General features: G+C 43.6%; 1 protein-coding gene across 1 annotated transcript in view; it reads left to right on the forward strand.

Moving 5' to 3' along the window:
• Positions 1-17,637, forward strand: part of CTNNBL1 (catenin beta like 1) — a 162,928-nt gene that overhangs the window by 88,298 nt on the left and 56,993 nt on the right. The window contains exon 11 of the mRNA XM_060617361.3: positions 12,211-12,392. Coding sequence (XP_060473344.1) covers positions 12,211-12,392 — 182 coding nt within the window. The remainder of the gene's footprint in view (positions 1-12,210; positions 12,393-17,637) is intronic.

Genomic DNA, 17,637 nt, shown 5'->3' on the forward strand with positions numbered 1-17,637 from the left:
CCCCATAATAATTGCTGCCACTTAATCGAAATGTTTATGCCATTTACATTTAATGTGACCCTTGATATGGTGGTTTCTGATTGAGTTTAGATCTACCCTCTTGCAGGTTGTTCTATTTTTCTCATGTCTTTTTTGGTCCCATTTTTGCTTCATCTGCCTTCTTTTAGGTTAACATTTTTTATCCCATGTTATTTTCTTAGGTGGCTTCTTAGCTCTTTCTCTTTGCTTTTTTAGTGGTTGTTTTCAAATTGATGGTATACATCTTATCACAGTCCATCTTCAAGTAGTGTGTACTATTTCATCTGTAGTGTAAGGACTTTGCAATAGTAAACTTTCATTTCTCCCTCCTGGATTTTATGTTTTTGTTGTCATATATTTTACTTCTACATATATTATAAATTCTAATACATATTGTTTATCTTTTGTTTAAATAATCAATTATGTTTTTTTAATGTTTATTTTTTTGACAGAGAGCGCACACACGCACATGCACGCACACACAAAAGCAGGGGAGGGGCAGAGAGAGGGAGAGAGAGAATCCCAAGCACTGACACCCCAGAGCCCAGTGTGGGGCCCGATCTCACAAACCAAGAGATCATGACCCGAGCTGAAATCAAGAGTTGGACGCTTGTCCGTGAGTTCGAGCCCCGCGTCGGGCTCTGTGCTGACAGCTCAGAGCCTGGAGCCTGTTTCAGATTCTGTGTCTCCCTCTCTCTGACCCACCCCCGTTCATGCTCTGTCTCTGTCTCAAAAATAAATAAACGTTAAAAAAAAAAAAATTAAAAAAAAAAAAAAAGAGTTGGACGCTTAACCTTGTGAGCCACCCAGGTGCCCCATAAATAATCAATCATGTTTCAAAGAGATTTTTTAAAGTAAGAAAAAAGTCTTTTACTTTTATGAACATATTAGCCATTGCCAGTGTTCTTTATTCTTCTGTAGATCCAGATTTCCATCTGGTATCAGTTTCTTTCTTCCCAAACGATTTCCTTCAACACATCTTGTACTGCTGGTCTGTTGGTGATGACTTTTGTCAACTTGGGTATGTCTGAAAAAAATTTGCCTTCTCCTTTAAATGATATCTTCACCAGGTATAGCATTCTTTGTTACTGGGTGGGGAGGTGGGAGTTCTTTCAATTCTCTTAAGAGTGTTGCTTCACTGTCTGCTGTATTGCTTGGTTTGCAGTGAGACGTCTGCTGTCATCCTTACGTATTAGTTCTTCTGTATGTAACGTGTCCCTTTTTTCTGGATGTTTCTAGGATCTTTTCTCCCTGATTTTGAATAGTTTGGTTATGATGTACCTTGAGGTAGTTTTCTTCCTATCTCTTGTGTTTGGGTTCTTCTTGGATCTGTGGGTGTATTGTTTTCATCAAATGTGGAAATCTTTCAATCTTGTATTTTCAGATATTTTTTTTTCTGCCCCTATCCTCCTTTCAGAAACTCCAGTTACATGTATATCGGGCTGTTTAAAGTTATCCAACCACAATTCCCTGGTAATCTATTAATGTTTTCCAGTCTGTTTTTTCTTTCCGTGTTTTATTTTAGGTAGTTTCTATTGTTATGTATTCAAGCTCACTCTTTTCTTCTGCACTTATTCTCATCCCATGTATTTTTCACCACACATTGTATTTTTCTTCTCTAGATATCTTCCCTGTTTCTAGTTAGCATACTGAAGCTTTTTTCTACCTTGACTAAATCAAGTATAGTTATAATAACTTTTAATGTCCTTGTCTTCTGATTCTGTCATCACTGTTATTTTTATTATTTTTCTCCTCTTTATGGTTAATATTTTCCTGCCTCTTTAAATGCCTGTTAATTGTTTTCTGAAATTAAGATATTGTGACTTTTACCTCATTGGATGCTGGGTGTGTGGGTGTGTCTCGTTATAAATATTTTTGAGCTTTGTTCTAGGATACAGGTAAGTTACTGGGAGTAGTTTGCTCCTTCGGAGGCCTACTCTTAAGCTCTGTTAGGTGGGACTGGACTAGCCTTTAGTCTGGCTGATTCTGCCTCAGGACTGAAGGACTGAAACCGTGCCCTCCTTAGTGCTCACCTGATGCACCGTGAATTCAGAAAGTTTTTTCACTCCAGCTGTTGGGAACCCAAACTATTCCTGGCCCTCGGTGAGTTCTGGGCATTGTTTGCCCCTTCTTCTTCTAGGTGGTTCCTTCCTGCAGCCTTGGTTAGTTTCCTCACATGCATTTCTAGTAAGTACTCAACTGAGGACTCAGAGAGGGCCCTCTGCAGACCCCTGTGCAGCTCTTGGTCTGGTACTGTGCCCTATGAACTCCCCTTCATCGGTCTGCCCTCCTCTGCACTATGTCTCCTCCCTGCTTGGAGGCCTGGAAACTCTCCAAGCAGCTAGTTGGGCTCATGGCATGTGTTTCCCTGTCTCAGGAATCACTGTCTTGGTGCTACCTGATGTCAAGTGTCCAAAAACCATTGTTTTATATGTTTCGTCCTTTGTTTGTTTTGGGCGTGAGAGGAGATATAAATTTAGTCCCTGTTACTCCATCTTGGCCCAAAGTGGAAGGCAAGAGCATATTATATATTTTAAAAAATACTCTCTAATGTACATTTTCATACTATTTAGTGCTAGTGGACAGTAATACAATTAACTTTTACATATTGATCTTACATTAAGCAACTTTGCTATGTCACGTATCAGTCCAATTTTGTTGCGGTAACATCTCTGAAGTCTCAAGGACTTTCAGTGACAGATGTTTACTTTTCACTCCCGATACACCCATCCCTGGCCATCTGAAGCTCTGCTTCGTGTCTTTATTTTGGGATTCATGCTAAAGGAACGGTGTTCAGTGGGACGTGACTTTCTTGTGGCAGAGAGAAAAGACTGAATAATGCAATAAATCTTAAAACTTCTCTAAAGACACATATGTTACTTACACTTACATTTTATTGGCCACAAAGTCACATGGCCAACCTTGATGTCTATAGTGGGCGGAGGGATGTATCAGCAGTGATCTGTTTGAGTTGGCTCATATAAGCTCATGAAAGCTCATGAAAGCTGACTCTGCATCTCTCTTTCCAATACCATGTTTAGTGGTGTCACATTGGTAACTCGCAGTCAGCTATGGTGGGAGTATTTATACCATGTAGGTAGGAAAATACAACAAATCAGCACTTTTTTCCTGGGGAGCTAGTTGTTAAACCTTTAGTAGCAAACCTCTGGCTGTTTGCCTCTTTTAGGGAGTAGAGAGTTAATAGGTGGGAACAAGATTATTTTCTATCACATTTCGTTTTAATAATGTGTGTGTGTGTGTGTGTGTGTGTGTGTGTGTGTGTGTGTGTGTGTGTGTGTTTAAATTTTAATAGCTATGGGGTGCCTGAGTGGCTCGGTGGGTTAAGCGTCCAACTTTTGATTTCGGCTCAGGCCATGATCTCACAGTTTGTGAGTTTGAGCCCTGCGTCTCTCTCTGTTTTCCTCTCTCTCTCTCTCTCTCTCAAAAGTAAATAAACATTTTTTTAAAAAATTACTAGCTATGACTTCTAATGCAGTGTTGAATAGGAAGGAGTAGTGATCAAGGGTAAACTTGTCTTATTCCTGCTGTTAAAAGGAATATATTTTCTTGAGTATAATGTTTGTTTTGAGTTTTGGGGGGGATAGCATTTATCAGATTAAGGAAATTTCTTCTCTTTCTGATGTCACAGATCTTATATAATTGATCAATCAGTTTTATCAAATGCTTTTTCTGCATTTATCGAGATGGTTTTTTTAATGCTAATAGAGGGAAAATGAATGGGTTTTCTGATGTTGAACTAACCTTGCATTCCTGGAAGAGGCCCATCTTTTTTTAATGTTCTCTAGGATTCTGTATTTTATTTAGGAATTTTATATCTATACCTGAGTGAGATTGGCCTGTAAGTTTACTCTCAGGAAGGTTTTGGTGTCAGAGGTTGTTTTTTGTTTGTTTGAGCTTTATTAAATGAGCTGATTAATGTTCCTTATTTTTCTGTTTTCTGTAGGAGTTTAAGTAATACTGGAATTATTTCCCTCTTGAATGTTTGGTAGAACTTGATAGTGATTGCTTCTGGACTTTAAGTTTTCTTTGAGAGAAGATTTCAACGACTGATTCAGTTTTCTGAATGCTTATAGACCCGTTCAGGTTTTCTTACTTTGTTGAGTCATTTGGGGGAATTCATATTTTTCTAGGAGTTTGTCCATTTCACCTGTTTTCCAAGTTTTTGGCATGCAGTTATTCCTTCTGTTGTCCTAATAGCTGCTGTACCTGTAGTTTTTTCCCCTTCAGTTCATTCCTGTTATTGTTTTGTGTGTGTGTGCCTTTTCTCTCTCTCTCTCTCTCTCTTTTTTTTTTTTTTTTTTTTTTTTGATCACTCTTGCCACAGTTTTGTCAATTTTACTCGTCTTTTTGAAGAACCAGATTTGAGCTTTGTTGACCCTCTTTATTGGGGGTTGGCAACTAAGGCCTGTGGAACAAATCTGGCTGAGGTCTGTTTTTCTGTGACCAGCAAGCTAAGAATGGTTTTCATATCTTTAAAGTGTCGTATATATTTTTAGACACACACAAACACCCAGAAAAAGATGCTACAGGAACCATAATGGCCCATGAAACCTATAGTATTTTCTGTCTGGCCCTTTCCCGAAAGTTTGCCAGCCTGTGCTCTTTAGAGCCCTAGGTTTTGGTCATTGATTGTTCATCTTACTTTACTGTCAGCTCTGCTGTGAGTGATTTCTCTGCATAACTGGCCCACCATAGTGCTACAAACCAAAATCTTAACCGCTGTTTCCCACATATTTGTTTTGTTTTCTGGCACAGGCAGTCAAGCAGTGGCTGGTACCAGCAGTTTATGAAAAATGGATGGGAACTGAAATGGAAAATTGTAAAAACTGTGTCCAGAACATAGAAGACCACCCTTATTCTATTTTAGCGGTAGAATATCTCAGCATCTCCCAGAGCACCAGTGTTCTTTGGCACTGTAGTTTGAGAGCAACTATGAATTTAGTTACCTTGATCTCACAGTCTAATTCATAGAAATCCTGGATCCTGGAAAGCGATCTTCTATTTTGGGAGCTAAAAGGAAGTGAACTTTAGCATGTGTATTGTGAAGCGAATAATAGTGATTTCATATGGCATTATCCAAGTTTCTTGCAGGATTAGTTTGTGGTTCACAGTATCTTTTAAAGACTGCCTGTCACCTCTCTTTTTTTCCCCCCCATTCATCAGTCTCTTGGTTAGGGAGGGAGTGGAGTTCACAACTCTTTTACTTGTCCTGCAAGTAACTTTCCTCCAAGGTTGCATCCCTTTTATCTGCACCCTTTCCGGCTGGTCTTATTCATGCCATGGCTTTAGACACTGCCCATAGATTTAATAATTCTTCCACATTCCCCCCTATTTTTAATAGCATTCCTGGACTTCAGACCTGTAAGTTTGAGCTGGACATCACTGCCATGTTTCACGGGTACCTCAGGTTCAATCCGAATTCAGTCCTTTTCCCTCCTAGTCTGTTAGTACTTTGCCCTTTTTACCCATCACTGCCTCTGGTGTGTTTCCCCCCTTTCTTCTGCGCCCGCCCCGCCACACCGAATACCACACCGAATCCCTCCCGATCCAGTGTGGCAAGTGTAATCTAATACACATTTTGCTGCCGCCCCTCTTGCTGTTTGTATTGCAGCCACACCATGCCCCACTTCTCCAGATGGTCCATGCTTACTCGTGTCTTTGCGCGTGCCGTTGTTTCCTGCTGCTTGAAATCCCTTCTCCCTTTTTGCGTGTCTGGGAAGGACGTCAGTGAAGCTCGGTTCGGGCATCATCTCCTTTGTGAGGCCTCCCCCACTCAGACACAGTCAGCCCTCCTTCCCGCATTCGTGTTCTATTTTGTAGAATAAAACCTCCACTGTGGTGCTTGGCTTTTCTCAGTATACCCGTTGTCTGCCTATCTGTGTCACCTGTGAACTGAGCGCCTCACAAACATGAGCTGGGCCTGCCTCTGTGTCCTCAACTTCTATCTGGCGCCTGTTAGGCACCCCAGAAATATCTGATGAAAGAATAAATGAACAGAAAAAAGTATACTCAGAATGAACGTTCATTGCAAAAGCGTTCTTGTATAATGAAGAAGAACAAGCTAATTAAAACAACAGTGGAAACTTCCCTCTCCCCATCCCTTCCTCCTCATCAGAAGCTTCACTTTGGCAGAATGAGGAGCGTAGATGACTCTGTCATTTCCCACAACCACCCACTTTTATAGAGGCTAACCTTCACTTTGGTCCTGGCGTGATCGACAACCTGATGAACCCAGACAAGACTAAGATAAACTACTTGTCCTCCAGTAGAATAAATATTTCAAATAAAGTCAACCCAAGAAAGTCAGGCCAAACAGCTATTGATTGCTAAAAGCCTGAACTTAAGCCCAATGAATATTCCAAAGTTCACCTCCATGCAGCTTGCCTAAATGGTGATCAATATGCAATTACTGCCCCCTTTAAACGTGTCTCACACTGCCTATGTGAAGAAGGCTTTTACTTTTTAAATCTTTTGTTTGTTGAATTTGCTTAGGCAGGAAAAAAGAGCGAGGCTTGGCTGAATCAGAGTTTTTTACCTTTAGTATTTCCACCAGTTCTGTGTTATTTGTGAAATGGTTTAAATGTATGCTGCGTGGTAACTGAAGGTGCCCTGGAACATGACCATCATTCATTTCGAGAGGCCTTTTCCTGAGTGACTGAACAATGAGGATGTTATATCTCAGTTTCCTAATTTCTGCTCACATCATTATCTGCCCTAGTCATGACCTTTGCAGATTCAGTTTGTAAAGTAGGGTGCTTAAGTCCAGCTACAGTGAAAACAAATATGTTATTTGTCTCGTTTCCTGACAGACTTAGCTTGACGCAGAAAACCCTTTCCTGCTGAATTTGGAACCTTGTTTACTCTGCTCCTGATACTTAAGATTTCATGTCTCACAAACGTGCCTTTTTTATGGTACTCAGAGCTCTTTGTCATTTTTCACTTAGCTTGTTGTGGGCTCCTGACTGACCTCCCTGCCTCCAAGCTCTGTCGCTCCAGTCCCTTCATCACACTGCTGCCAGAGTAAGCTTGCTAGAGTGTATCCATCCAGTGTCCTCCTCGTTTTCGACATCTCATGGCTTCTCAACATCTATGGCATGGAGACCAGGGGCCCGGCAGCACATCCAGGGCCTGTCACGACCTCTGCCTGCCTCCCCTTCGTCCTCTTCCAACCCAGGTCATTCACAGCTACCTCTGGTCCCCTACGTGGCACGCTCTTACTGCCTACCGTACCTTCGCGCGTGCTCTTTACGCACACTGCCCCCGGTGGCGCTGCACGCCCTTCTCTGCCTGGCAAATGCTCGTTCTTCAGACTCCGTTCAGATGTTACTGTCCGTTTGACACCTTCACTGACTTCTCCCAGATAAAGTTAATTATCTCCACCTCTCACCTCCTTGGACTTAGTTTCTATTGCTTTGGGCTTTTGAAATTACTTTTGTGTAACTGTCCTTACATTGCTTAAAGACAAGGAGTGTATAATTCCTGGCAGCTAGTGTCGTGCCTGCTGCGTGAAGGCACGTGCTCAGTAGTAGCCATTTTTTTTCTTTTAAACTCAGTAGTTGTGTTGAATGTCACTTGTGAGTATCTGTGCGTTGTTTTGATTAATTCTGTGGCCAGGGGAATAAAGGTAGGAATATTCACAGTACATCCTTGGTCTTTTGAGGTAGGCACCAAGTAAGATGTCCAGCTGTCTTGGTTTGCCTGGGACTGAGAGGTTTCCCAGGCTGTGGTACATTCAATGCTAGAAATGGAACAGCCTCAGGTAAGCCAGGGATGGGCCAGCACCAAGGGGGCTCTGTCAACAAGCTTTTTACCTCCTCTCCTTTTCTTAACTCATCAGGACCCAATTTGGGCTGGCTAGTCTGACCTAGGATAAGCGTGCCTCATCATCTTTAGCACTTAAATAATGCGATGTCTTAATAGCGTTTCCTCTGCAAAAGACTATCAACGAGAAGTTATTTCCGATTCCTTTAAGGGAGGTTCTTTCCAATTCCTTTTCTTGGCTTTCAGGTGAGAAACTGGGTGAAGGGCTTTGGGCCCTTTTTGGTCAGGCCTTGCCTCCTCTTGCCTGACCGTGACCTTTCTCCATCTGTCCATTCTCCCTTTTATATCTTTAGTATCCTCATCACCATTGGCTTCTTGACACCCTAAAAATATGACTGAATTGTCCGTATTCTTCAAAATATAATTTTGAAAAATTTTTACCCTTGTTTTCTCCTCAAGCTGATGGCCTTTCTTCTCCAGGCTTTACTAGGAGTAACCCACAGTCACCCATCTTACTTTTTCACCTGCTTTCAAATATTTACATATATATCTGTTTTTTCCTATACTCCCCCACATGTACCTAATCTCTCTTTCCCTCTAAAGTAACTAACACATAACAGTCTCAGAACAAACATGATTGAATTTGATCTGCTTCACTCCTAGAACCAGTTCTTTACTTGGAGGCCTTATTGTGCCATACAAGACAAGGTGGCATGGCCTTTGATATGGCCCATGTTTTCCCCTCAGATCTAAGCTAGGAATACTGTTCCTTTATGCTTCAAAAATGCCAGTCTTCTGTCTGTTCTCTGACCATGCCGGCCCATTTCCACCTTAGGGATTTTGCACCTGTTGTTCCTTCTGCCTTTAATGTTTTGCCCCTAAAATGTTCCAGACCAATTCATGTCAACACTCAGATCTCAATATAAATGTTACCCCTAAAGAGGCTTTCTGCAGTAACCTAACTCAAAATATCCTCTCCATTCATTCATTCTTTTACATTGCATTATTTCCATCACACCTAACACTATCAAGTGCGATTTTCCGTATGTCTCCTGCAGTAAGAGTGTAAGCTCCATGAGGACTGAGACTTGGTCTATCCTAGTCACATGAGAGGTATCCAATGAATGTTTGTAGATCGAATGGGGAAAAAGTTATTTGCCAACTTATACTTTTGCCTGATTATTTCACATTAATTTAGTCTCCCTAAATAGATTTACATGTTTCTGAAAGCAGAAGCCATGTCTTAATTTTTGTTTTTCTCTTGTGTCTTCCACAGTACTGAGTAAGTGCTCAGTAAATATTGAATATTGGATTGGTTGATTTACTTGGTTGATTACCAAGATATGAAATGACTGACTTGTTCCTCTCTATCTCATAGAGTGTTAAAGAAAACACTGGAAGCTTATAGAAAATTATACTCCTTAGAAAACTGTTTGCAAGAGCAGTAGACAGTGGCATAATTATTTTATGACCTTTGGACTTGAGGGGGAAAATCACTTGTATTTTTTTCTTGAAAATAATTTGACTTTTGTAATTCTCAAAGTAATGCATGTTAATTAAGAAACACGAAAACCATGGGGCGCCTGGGTGGCTCAGTCAGTTGAGCGTCCGACTTCGGCTCAGGTCGTGATCTCGTGGTCCGTGAGTCCTAGCCCCACACCAGGCTCTGTTCTGACAGCTCAGAGCCTGGAGCCTGCTTTGGATGCTGTGTTTCCCTCTCTCTCTGCCCCTTCCCTGCTCATGCTCTGTCTCTCTCTATCTCTCAAAAATGAATAAACGTTAAAAAATATATATATATTTTTTTAAATTAAAGAAACACGAAAAACAGGAAAGGGAATAATAAGATGCAAAGAGCATTTGACAAAACCCAACATCTTTCATGATAAAAATACCTAAACTAGGAATAGAAGGGAATTTCTCCAACCTTTGATATAGAGCAGCTACAAAAAATCCGCAGCTAACATCACAGTGAATGCTAAAAGACTGGCTGCTTTCCCCCTAAGATCAGCAACAAGACACCACTTCACCATTTACATTCAACATTGTACTGGAGGTTCTGGCCAGGGCAATTAGGCAAGGAAATGAAATAAAAGGCATCCAGATTGGAAAGGAGGAAGTAAAACTCTCTCTGTTTACAAAGGATGTTCTCTTGTCTGTAGACAATCCTAAAGAATCCACCAAAAAATTATCAGGACTAATAAGTGAGTTCAGCAAGGTTGCAGGATAATATAAAGATTAATTTACAAAAATCAGTTGTACGCTCGCAATGAGCAATCCGAAAGTGAAACTGTGAAGATACTTCCATTTACAATAGCATCAAGAGTATGATACCTAGGAATAAATTTAACAAGAGAAGTGCATGCAAAATTTATACCCTGAAAACCACAAAACATTGTTGAAAGGAATTAAGGAAGAGCTAAGAAATGAAAGATTGCAGTACTCCCCCAAAAGTTATATGGATTCAGCGCAATCCCTATCAAAATGCCAGCTGATATCATTGTAGAAATTGATAAGCTGATCCTTAAATTCATATGGAGTTGATTGCAAGGGACCGAGAATAGCCAAACAGTCTTGAGACAAGAACAATGTAGGATTCCCAGTTTTAAAACTTACTACAAAGCAGTGGTAATCAAGACAGTGTGTTACTGACGTAAATTAACAGAATGTAATTCGGAATCCAAAAATAAAACTGTGTCTGGGGTCAGCTGATTTGCAATAAGAATGCCAAAAACCTGGAACGGGGAAAGAATAGTCTTCAACAAATGGTGCTGGCACCATTGAATGTCCACATGCAAATGAAGTTGTGTCATTACTTCACACTCCATCCGAAAATTAACAGAAAACGAGTCAAAGAACTAAATATCAGAACTTAAACTATTAAACCCTTAAAAGCAAACATAGGTATAAATCCTCATGCTATCGAATTAGCTCTGACACCAAAAGTGCAGGCAACAACAACAAAACAGGTAAGTTGGACATCCTCAAAATTGAAAACCTGTGTCCTTCGATGGATACCATCAAGAAAGTTGAAAAGGCAGCCCCTAGAATAGGAGAAAATATTTACAAATCATGTATCTGTTAAGGGACTTGTATCTCCAGAACAAAGAGCTCTTGCAACTAAATAATAAAGATAATTAAGCTAATTTTAAAATGGCCAAAGGATCTGAATAGACATTTCTCTGAAGAAGGTACACAAATTCCGAGTAAGCACATGAAAAGATGCTGACAGCATTAGTTATCAGGGAAACGCAAATTAAACCCACAATGAGGTACCGTCTCTCACCCAATGAGGATGGCTGGCACCAACAAGTCAGCTGACAAGTGTTGGTGAGGGTGTGGAGAAGTCAGAACATTTACACACTGCTGGTGGGAATGTCAAATGGTGTAGCCAATGTGGAAATAAGTCTGATGGTTCCTCAGAAGGTTAAACGTAGAGTTAACCATATGCCCCAGCAACTCTGCTGCTTGGTTTACATGCACTCAAGTGTAATGAAACATATGTCCACTCAAAAACTTGTACATGACTATTTTAGCAGCGCTATTCGTAATAGCCAAAAGGTATAAACACATCGAATGTTCATCAGTGGATGAACAGATAGACAAATTGTGGCATATCCATACAATGGACTATTCAGCTACAGAAAAGAATGAAATACTGACACATGCTAGAGCACGGATGAATCTTGAAAACATTGTGCTGAGGGAAAGAAGCCAGTTACAAAAGGCCACCTATTGTACGATACCATTTACTTGAAATGTCCAGAATAGGCAAAACCATAGAGACAGAATGTAGGTCAGTGGTTGCTAGGGTGGGATGGGGAGAGTAGGGGGATGACAGCCAAAGAGTAGGGGATTTCTTGTCGGGATAATAAAAATGTTCTTTAATTGACTGTAGCGATAGTTGCACGTATCTGTGAATATACTAAAATTCAATGAATTGTGCATTTTAAATAGGTGAATTGTATGGTATGTGAAGTACATTTTGATAAAGCTGTTAAGAAGAAAGAAAAAGGAATAATGTGATTCGTAATCCCACCACCCTGAAATAACCTCTGTTAGCATTTTGATCTACGTCTTTCTAGTCTTTTTTAATGCGTATTTCTCACATAATTGAGGTAATGCCTCATACAGAATTTTGAATATTACCTTTTGTGCTTCTCATTCTGACCATAAGAACTCGTTCACTCTATTATAGACTTTCCTAATTATTAACAAGTGTGTAATATTCTGTGTAGATCTACCATTATGCAATAATTTTCTCATTGGTGGACATTCAAGTTGTTTTGTTTTTTTCTTTCTTTCTTTTTTTCCCCCTTTATAATGGGTACTGCGGTATATCCGCCCCCCACCCCCTTTTTATCTGAGACTAGAACATCCCCATGCCTTATGTGAAACCTCTTTTGTTCCCAGAGAAAAGAAGATCTCCCGGAGCAGTGCCCTGAAAGTGCTGGACCATGCCATGATCGGACCCGAGGGTACAGACAATTGTCATAAGTTTGTTGATATTCTTGGCTTACGGACCATCTTTCCCCTCTTTATGAAATCTCCCAGGAAGATCAAGAAAGTGGGAACCACCGAGAAGGAGCACGAAGGTAGGGTGCCCTGGAGAAGTCAGCCTACTTCAGGTGCGTTAGGATGCACCTAAGGAATGGGGGAAATGAGAGCTACTGCGAAACACTGAGACGTGCAGTTGAGGAGCGGACTCTTAGGCAGAAGAGCGCTAGCTTTTTCTTTTCGTCCTATTTTCTCTGCATGGAAACACAACCCAGGGACCCCAGATCACCCATGGCCTCTGTTGCATGGGTTCTCTGCTTCCTTAAATCCTCGTGGTTCCATTTCCTTCTGGCCTATTAATAAGTCTGGGCGTGAGGGTTTTGTTTTCTTCACTATAATTTGTAGCGAGGTGTCTCTCTGATGGAAGACCCTTTTGAAAAGAGTAATGAGGTGGCAACACATGTCACCGCCAGAGTGGTGCTTTCATGTATTTCTGTATTAAAGTATGATTCAGCCAACATCAGGAATTGCCGAAATAAACTATTTACAGCCCAGGTTCCCCTTTTTATGTTTCTCCTCCCTGATGATGCACACTCCCAGCAAAATGCTGCCATGAATTGCGATGCTGTAACCAGAGTAGTTACTGCTCGGCCAATCTCTTCCTGCTATTGTCTAGTGGCTGCTGCATCCCTCCCCCCAGTAAATAGCCGCAGTGCAATCTGGAAGGCCAGGAATTTATGAGCATTGACAGTTCTGCTGGAGACTAACAGACACTTACACTGGGGAATTTACATGGTTGGATGGTTGTTTTAAAGTGTGGGGAGGGGGCTGGGAGGGGGCAGAGGAGCTGGTGTGGGTGAGAGAGGAGCAAAACCGGAGCTGATTGGCCAATTTAGTCGTCTTGTCGGAAGTTAACACTTGTCCTGTGGTCTGGGGGATTTTTTTGTCAGCGATTGGTAGATTTGTGGTGACTGTCTACGGGATCTTTTGTACTCCTCACCCTCCCGGCTAGAAAGCTTGCGAGTCCCTGTCTGTCCCTTCTCAAATGGACTTTGCGCAGTCCCTTCCAACTCGGAGTGGCTAAAGGGAAGGTGACACGAGTCCCTTCAGTGGTCACTTCCAACCGCAGCGGTGTCTTCTCTGATCACATCAGCTCTCCAGAGACAACAGAGAGTCTGGCGGGAGTGGATCTGGCAGGGCAGGGAACGGGACTAGAGATCTGAGAACCAGGAGGGAGTTTGGCTCACCTCCTGTCAGTTGTTGGCCAAACACCAACTGTGAACACGTTAACCCCGCTGCCAGTCTGTTTTCTTTCCTCCATGGGAAGTCGGCAGGATGAGGCCCCGGGAGAGGGGGAGTGGGTTGTTCCGGAGATCTAAGAGACAAAGTTTTGCAGTCAGTCACCATTCGTTGAACACCTCCCACGTTTCTGGCACTGCTGTGTGAGGGCTCTCTTGTTTAGGCCTCACAACCCGCGTAGTAGATCTGGTTTTTTAGACAGGAACCGGCCCGTGCTTCTACAGCTCACTGGCTGTGTGACTTCAGACCTTTTACCTAACTTCTCTGGACTGCATTTTCCCTTCTGGTCTATAAAATGAGGAAAGCAGACTAGTGAGCCGGAAGCTCTTCTGTCTGTGGCGTAAGATTCTGAGGCACAGGCTCTAGTTGTCAGGGCTTTGTCCTGTGATCCAGGAAGCTCCTCGGGAACTGTGCTGCGGCTGACCTGCTGGCTTCTGTGGAGACACCTGATGCTGCATCTTGAGCACGCGTGAAGAAGGGGTGGGAGAAGAGCCCTTAGCAGGCTCTTGCTCTGCGTGCATGGTACTGAGGAGAGGAAAAGCGACAGATTCAGTGAGCAGCTGTTTTCCTTCGGAAAAATGTGCCCAGTGGCGTGCCGGTGACAGTACATTTGCTTTAGAGTACCCGCATCAGAAATTTGATAACATTATATTAGCGAGGGCAATGGCTTGGTAAGACAGCCCCTGGAAGGCATGTTTGGACTGTAATGGCTGGTGAGGATGAACTCTGCTTTCTGAATACACCAGCACCCAGAGGGAAGAAGTGAGTCCCGGGGAGAAAATGCAGGCCTGGGCCCCCTCCCGCCCCCTCCCGCCCCTGCCAGCTGCCGCTGCGCTTGGCACACTGGCCCTCGAGCCTTGATGAGAGTGTGAGAACAGAGGCAGAGCAGGACAGGGGCACATCGTGCAAGGTTTCTTTGTCCTGTCCTGTCCTGTCCTGTCCTCCGGGCTGTTGTCCCTGGGCCGGCCCTCCCGATGCAAGTGGACCGGGTCTGTGTGGCCAGCTAGAGCACAGCAGCCTCAGACCGCCAGGAGTATTTGCAACAGGCCCAGCTCATTCTTGCCCCCAGGCTTCTACTGTCCTCTTCCCTCCGCAACTGTTTTCTCTGCCCGGCCTGCCTGGATACCTTTTAGTCATCCTTCAGGTCCTTAGTTTTGATGTCACCTTTTCTCGGAGAAGCATTTGATGAGCCCCGAGACTGGAACCGAGCCTCCTACTGCATGGAGTCTTGGTCCTAGGACTTTGCCTTCGTAGCCCTAAGATTATGGAACCGTTGGCCTTGTCAGCTCTGGGTGCCAGGGCTCAGCCCGGTGCTCAGCGTGTGGTGGATGCACAGTAGATGTTTACTGCCCGCATGAATGAACAACCACTTGTCTAAAGGATTGATCCCTAAGAACAAACATGGAGTTTGGGGCTCTGCTTAGAGCCCGGCAAGGTGGAAGTCAGCACAGTTAACTTCAGCAGGTTGATGGTCAGTCATACACCTGGTGAGTGGTCTTTCACCCACCTTGTTTGGAAGTAAAAACGAACGGGTTGCTAGCCACAGTTTTGCTTTGTTTCATTGGTTTTGAAATTATGGCAGAAGCCCCCCTTTAGAGCCACGCATGCCCTTAAGAGCCACGTCTGAAGTCAAATAAAGGAAACCTCCTTTAAAATGGAGTGAGGAGGCCAGAAGGGGGAGCTCTCACACCCCCATCAGTCCTCCTCAGCTGAGACCCCAACAGGAAGAGACCTATCTTGCACTCCGCACAGGAAGAAGCCTGTACGTTGTTACTACCCCAGCGGGAGGAAGAAAGATTTTCTCCTTGCCCAGCAACAGCCCAGTCAATGCAAAGCCACTACACTTCAAAGTCCCGTTTTATTCTGGTGGACTTTTGGTTTATAACAGCCCCTCAGAACCCCCTCTACCCCCATAAAAGAGCGTTCCTCTCCTTTGTTCTCTGGACTCGCCTATAGTTTTGCCGTAGCTTGAATGGCTTGAATTGCAATTCTCTATTCCCGGGTAAACCCATTTTTTCTGGTAAAATAACTGACAGTTTTATTTTTAACATTAACACATGTTATGGATAGAACGTCCTTATATAAGTGAGGCCACCCTATGACAAGCTTCTTTTGGTAATCCGGCAACTCCTCTAATTAAGCACTACAGGCTGGGAATCCGCTGGAGGGCTGCCCTGCACTCTTCCCTTTATGGTCAAACCCCAGGGACTTGTCACATACGAGCGTTAACTGCTGTAACTCATCCTGGTCCAGTCTCCTCACTCGGCACCTCTCAGCACCTCCCCAGACTCTTAGGGCAGCAGCAGAGCCTGGCGTGGTACAGATGGAGCCACTGCCTATCCCCCACGTGACCTTCCTAAACTCTCTGAGCCTTCGTTGCCCCGTCTGTGAAATACTAGACCTACCACATGGGGTGGTTGTGAGGGTCAGGTGAGGTGACACACATAGACTTAGCGTAGACCCCAGGATAGCGTAGGCTTGTTATTAAGAAGTTTAAGTTCTCACCTCTACCAAACCTGTCTCCGGTTCTGCCTTGGTCCACGCACCCATCCTCCTAAGAGGTCAGTGGGAAGCCAGGCTGCTGACACCTGGCTGGGGCAGGTACGGAGAGTGAGGAGGAGTGGATTTTACTGGGCAAGGGGACTCGTGATGAGCCTGTCCGGCGTCAAGATGTGCTCCATAGTGGGTGGCATAAAACCAGCTGTGTTCCCCAAGCCGACGGAAGGGGCTGAGAGAGGAGAATCTCTAGATTAAGGTGACTCTAGAGAGGAGGTAAGAAGCAAAACCACCCTTAAGCCCTAGAATTGCTGGTAATTTAGTTCTGCTTCTGTGAGTTGGGCTGGAGAAGGACAAGAATTATTGTAATTGAAATCCTTTCAGGTTTGCATAATAAAACCTTCAGAAATAGATCAGGGGAGGCACTTAGCTTGGGGGGGGGGGTTGGGTTGGAAAGAAAAAATTTGCCCTTGGGTATAATAGCATGATTGGCTGCCCCCTTGGTTTTATAAGGATTAGTAAGGCATGCGTAGTCTCCTTGATATTAACTGCTTCAGAGTGGGAGGGAAGAAGAAAAGAGCTGGGATCCAGAAATGGCATTTGACCTTTACTTCTTGTCTCTTTTAAAATTCTTATTAAAATAGGTCCAATTTCCCTTGTATTGCTTCATTAGGTAGGTGAGCTATTGAGTTTGTAGCAGTTCTAGTTAATTGCGCTGTTTTAACATGCTTCCCCTGGAGGCTGTTAGGAGCTCTAAGGGGGTGAGCCGCAAAGCAGTGTGTAGGTGTGTGGTGTGCGTGCTGGGCAGAGGCACACGTTCTACCTCGTCAAAAGTGACAGCGCTTGCTAACAGGTCAGTGCTTTAAAGAATACTTTTCTGTCATCGGCAAAGAATTGTAAGTGACGCTGGTGGACCCCACACATCAGGAAGCGTGTGGTGGCCTGGTGCTTCTCGGACTCCCAACTAGCGAGGAAAGGCGGACCAGGACTCCTGCCGCCTGCCGGCGCTGGAAGAGGGGAATGGCAAAACTTTTCCTCTGGTCAGAGGAGAATGGAGTTTGGCCAGCGTCAGTGAAAAAGACACATTTTTAATGCCTCCATGGTAGGCCATGGCAATGACATGGCATCGTCCGAGGCCGCTTTGTATCGGGGCTCCTGCTGTGTTCAAAATTTAGCAAAGACAGGAGCAGAATCCTGAGGGAGGCTGCTCTTCCCTGGTGTTCATCTCATCCTTTTCCGTGGCTTGTCCCTGTCCCTCAGGTGTTCATTTTTGCGTGGATCGGTGGTGTCTTCCCCCGGTGTGTGTGTGTGTGTCTGTGTGTCTGTGTGTGTGTCTGTGTTTTGCTGTACATACTCTCCTTGATTTCAACTACTTTCTACGGCTTTAACCTACATCTTTTTGCCGTCGATCCCCAAATCTTCAACGTCTCTCCCAAGCTCTAGTCAGCCCAGCTAATTAACCAGCAGACAACTCCATCAGACAGGCCATCTCAGCTCATTCAAACCCATACTCAGTCCTTCCATTGCCCAAGGCTCTTCTCCTTTTCT

Source organism: Panthera onca, chromosome A3 (genome assembly GCF_046562875.1).
Source record: "Panthera onca isolate mPanOnc1 chromosome A3, mPanOnc1 haplotype 2, whole genome shotgun sequence".
In the NCBI taxonomy this organism is placed as follows: domain Eukaryota; kingdom Metazoa; phylum Chordata; class Mammalia; order Carnivora; family Felidae; genus Panthera; species Panthera onca.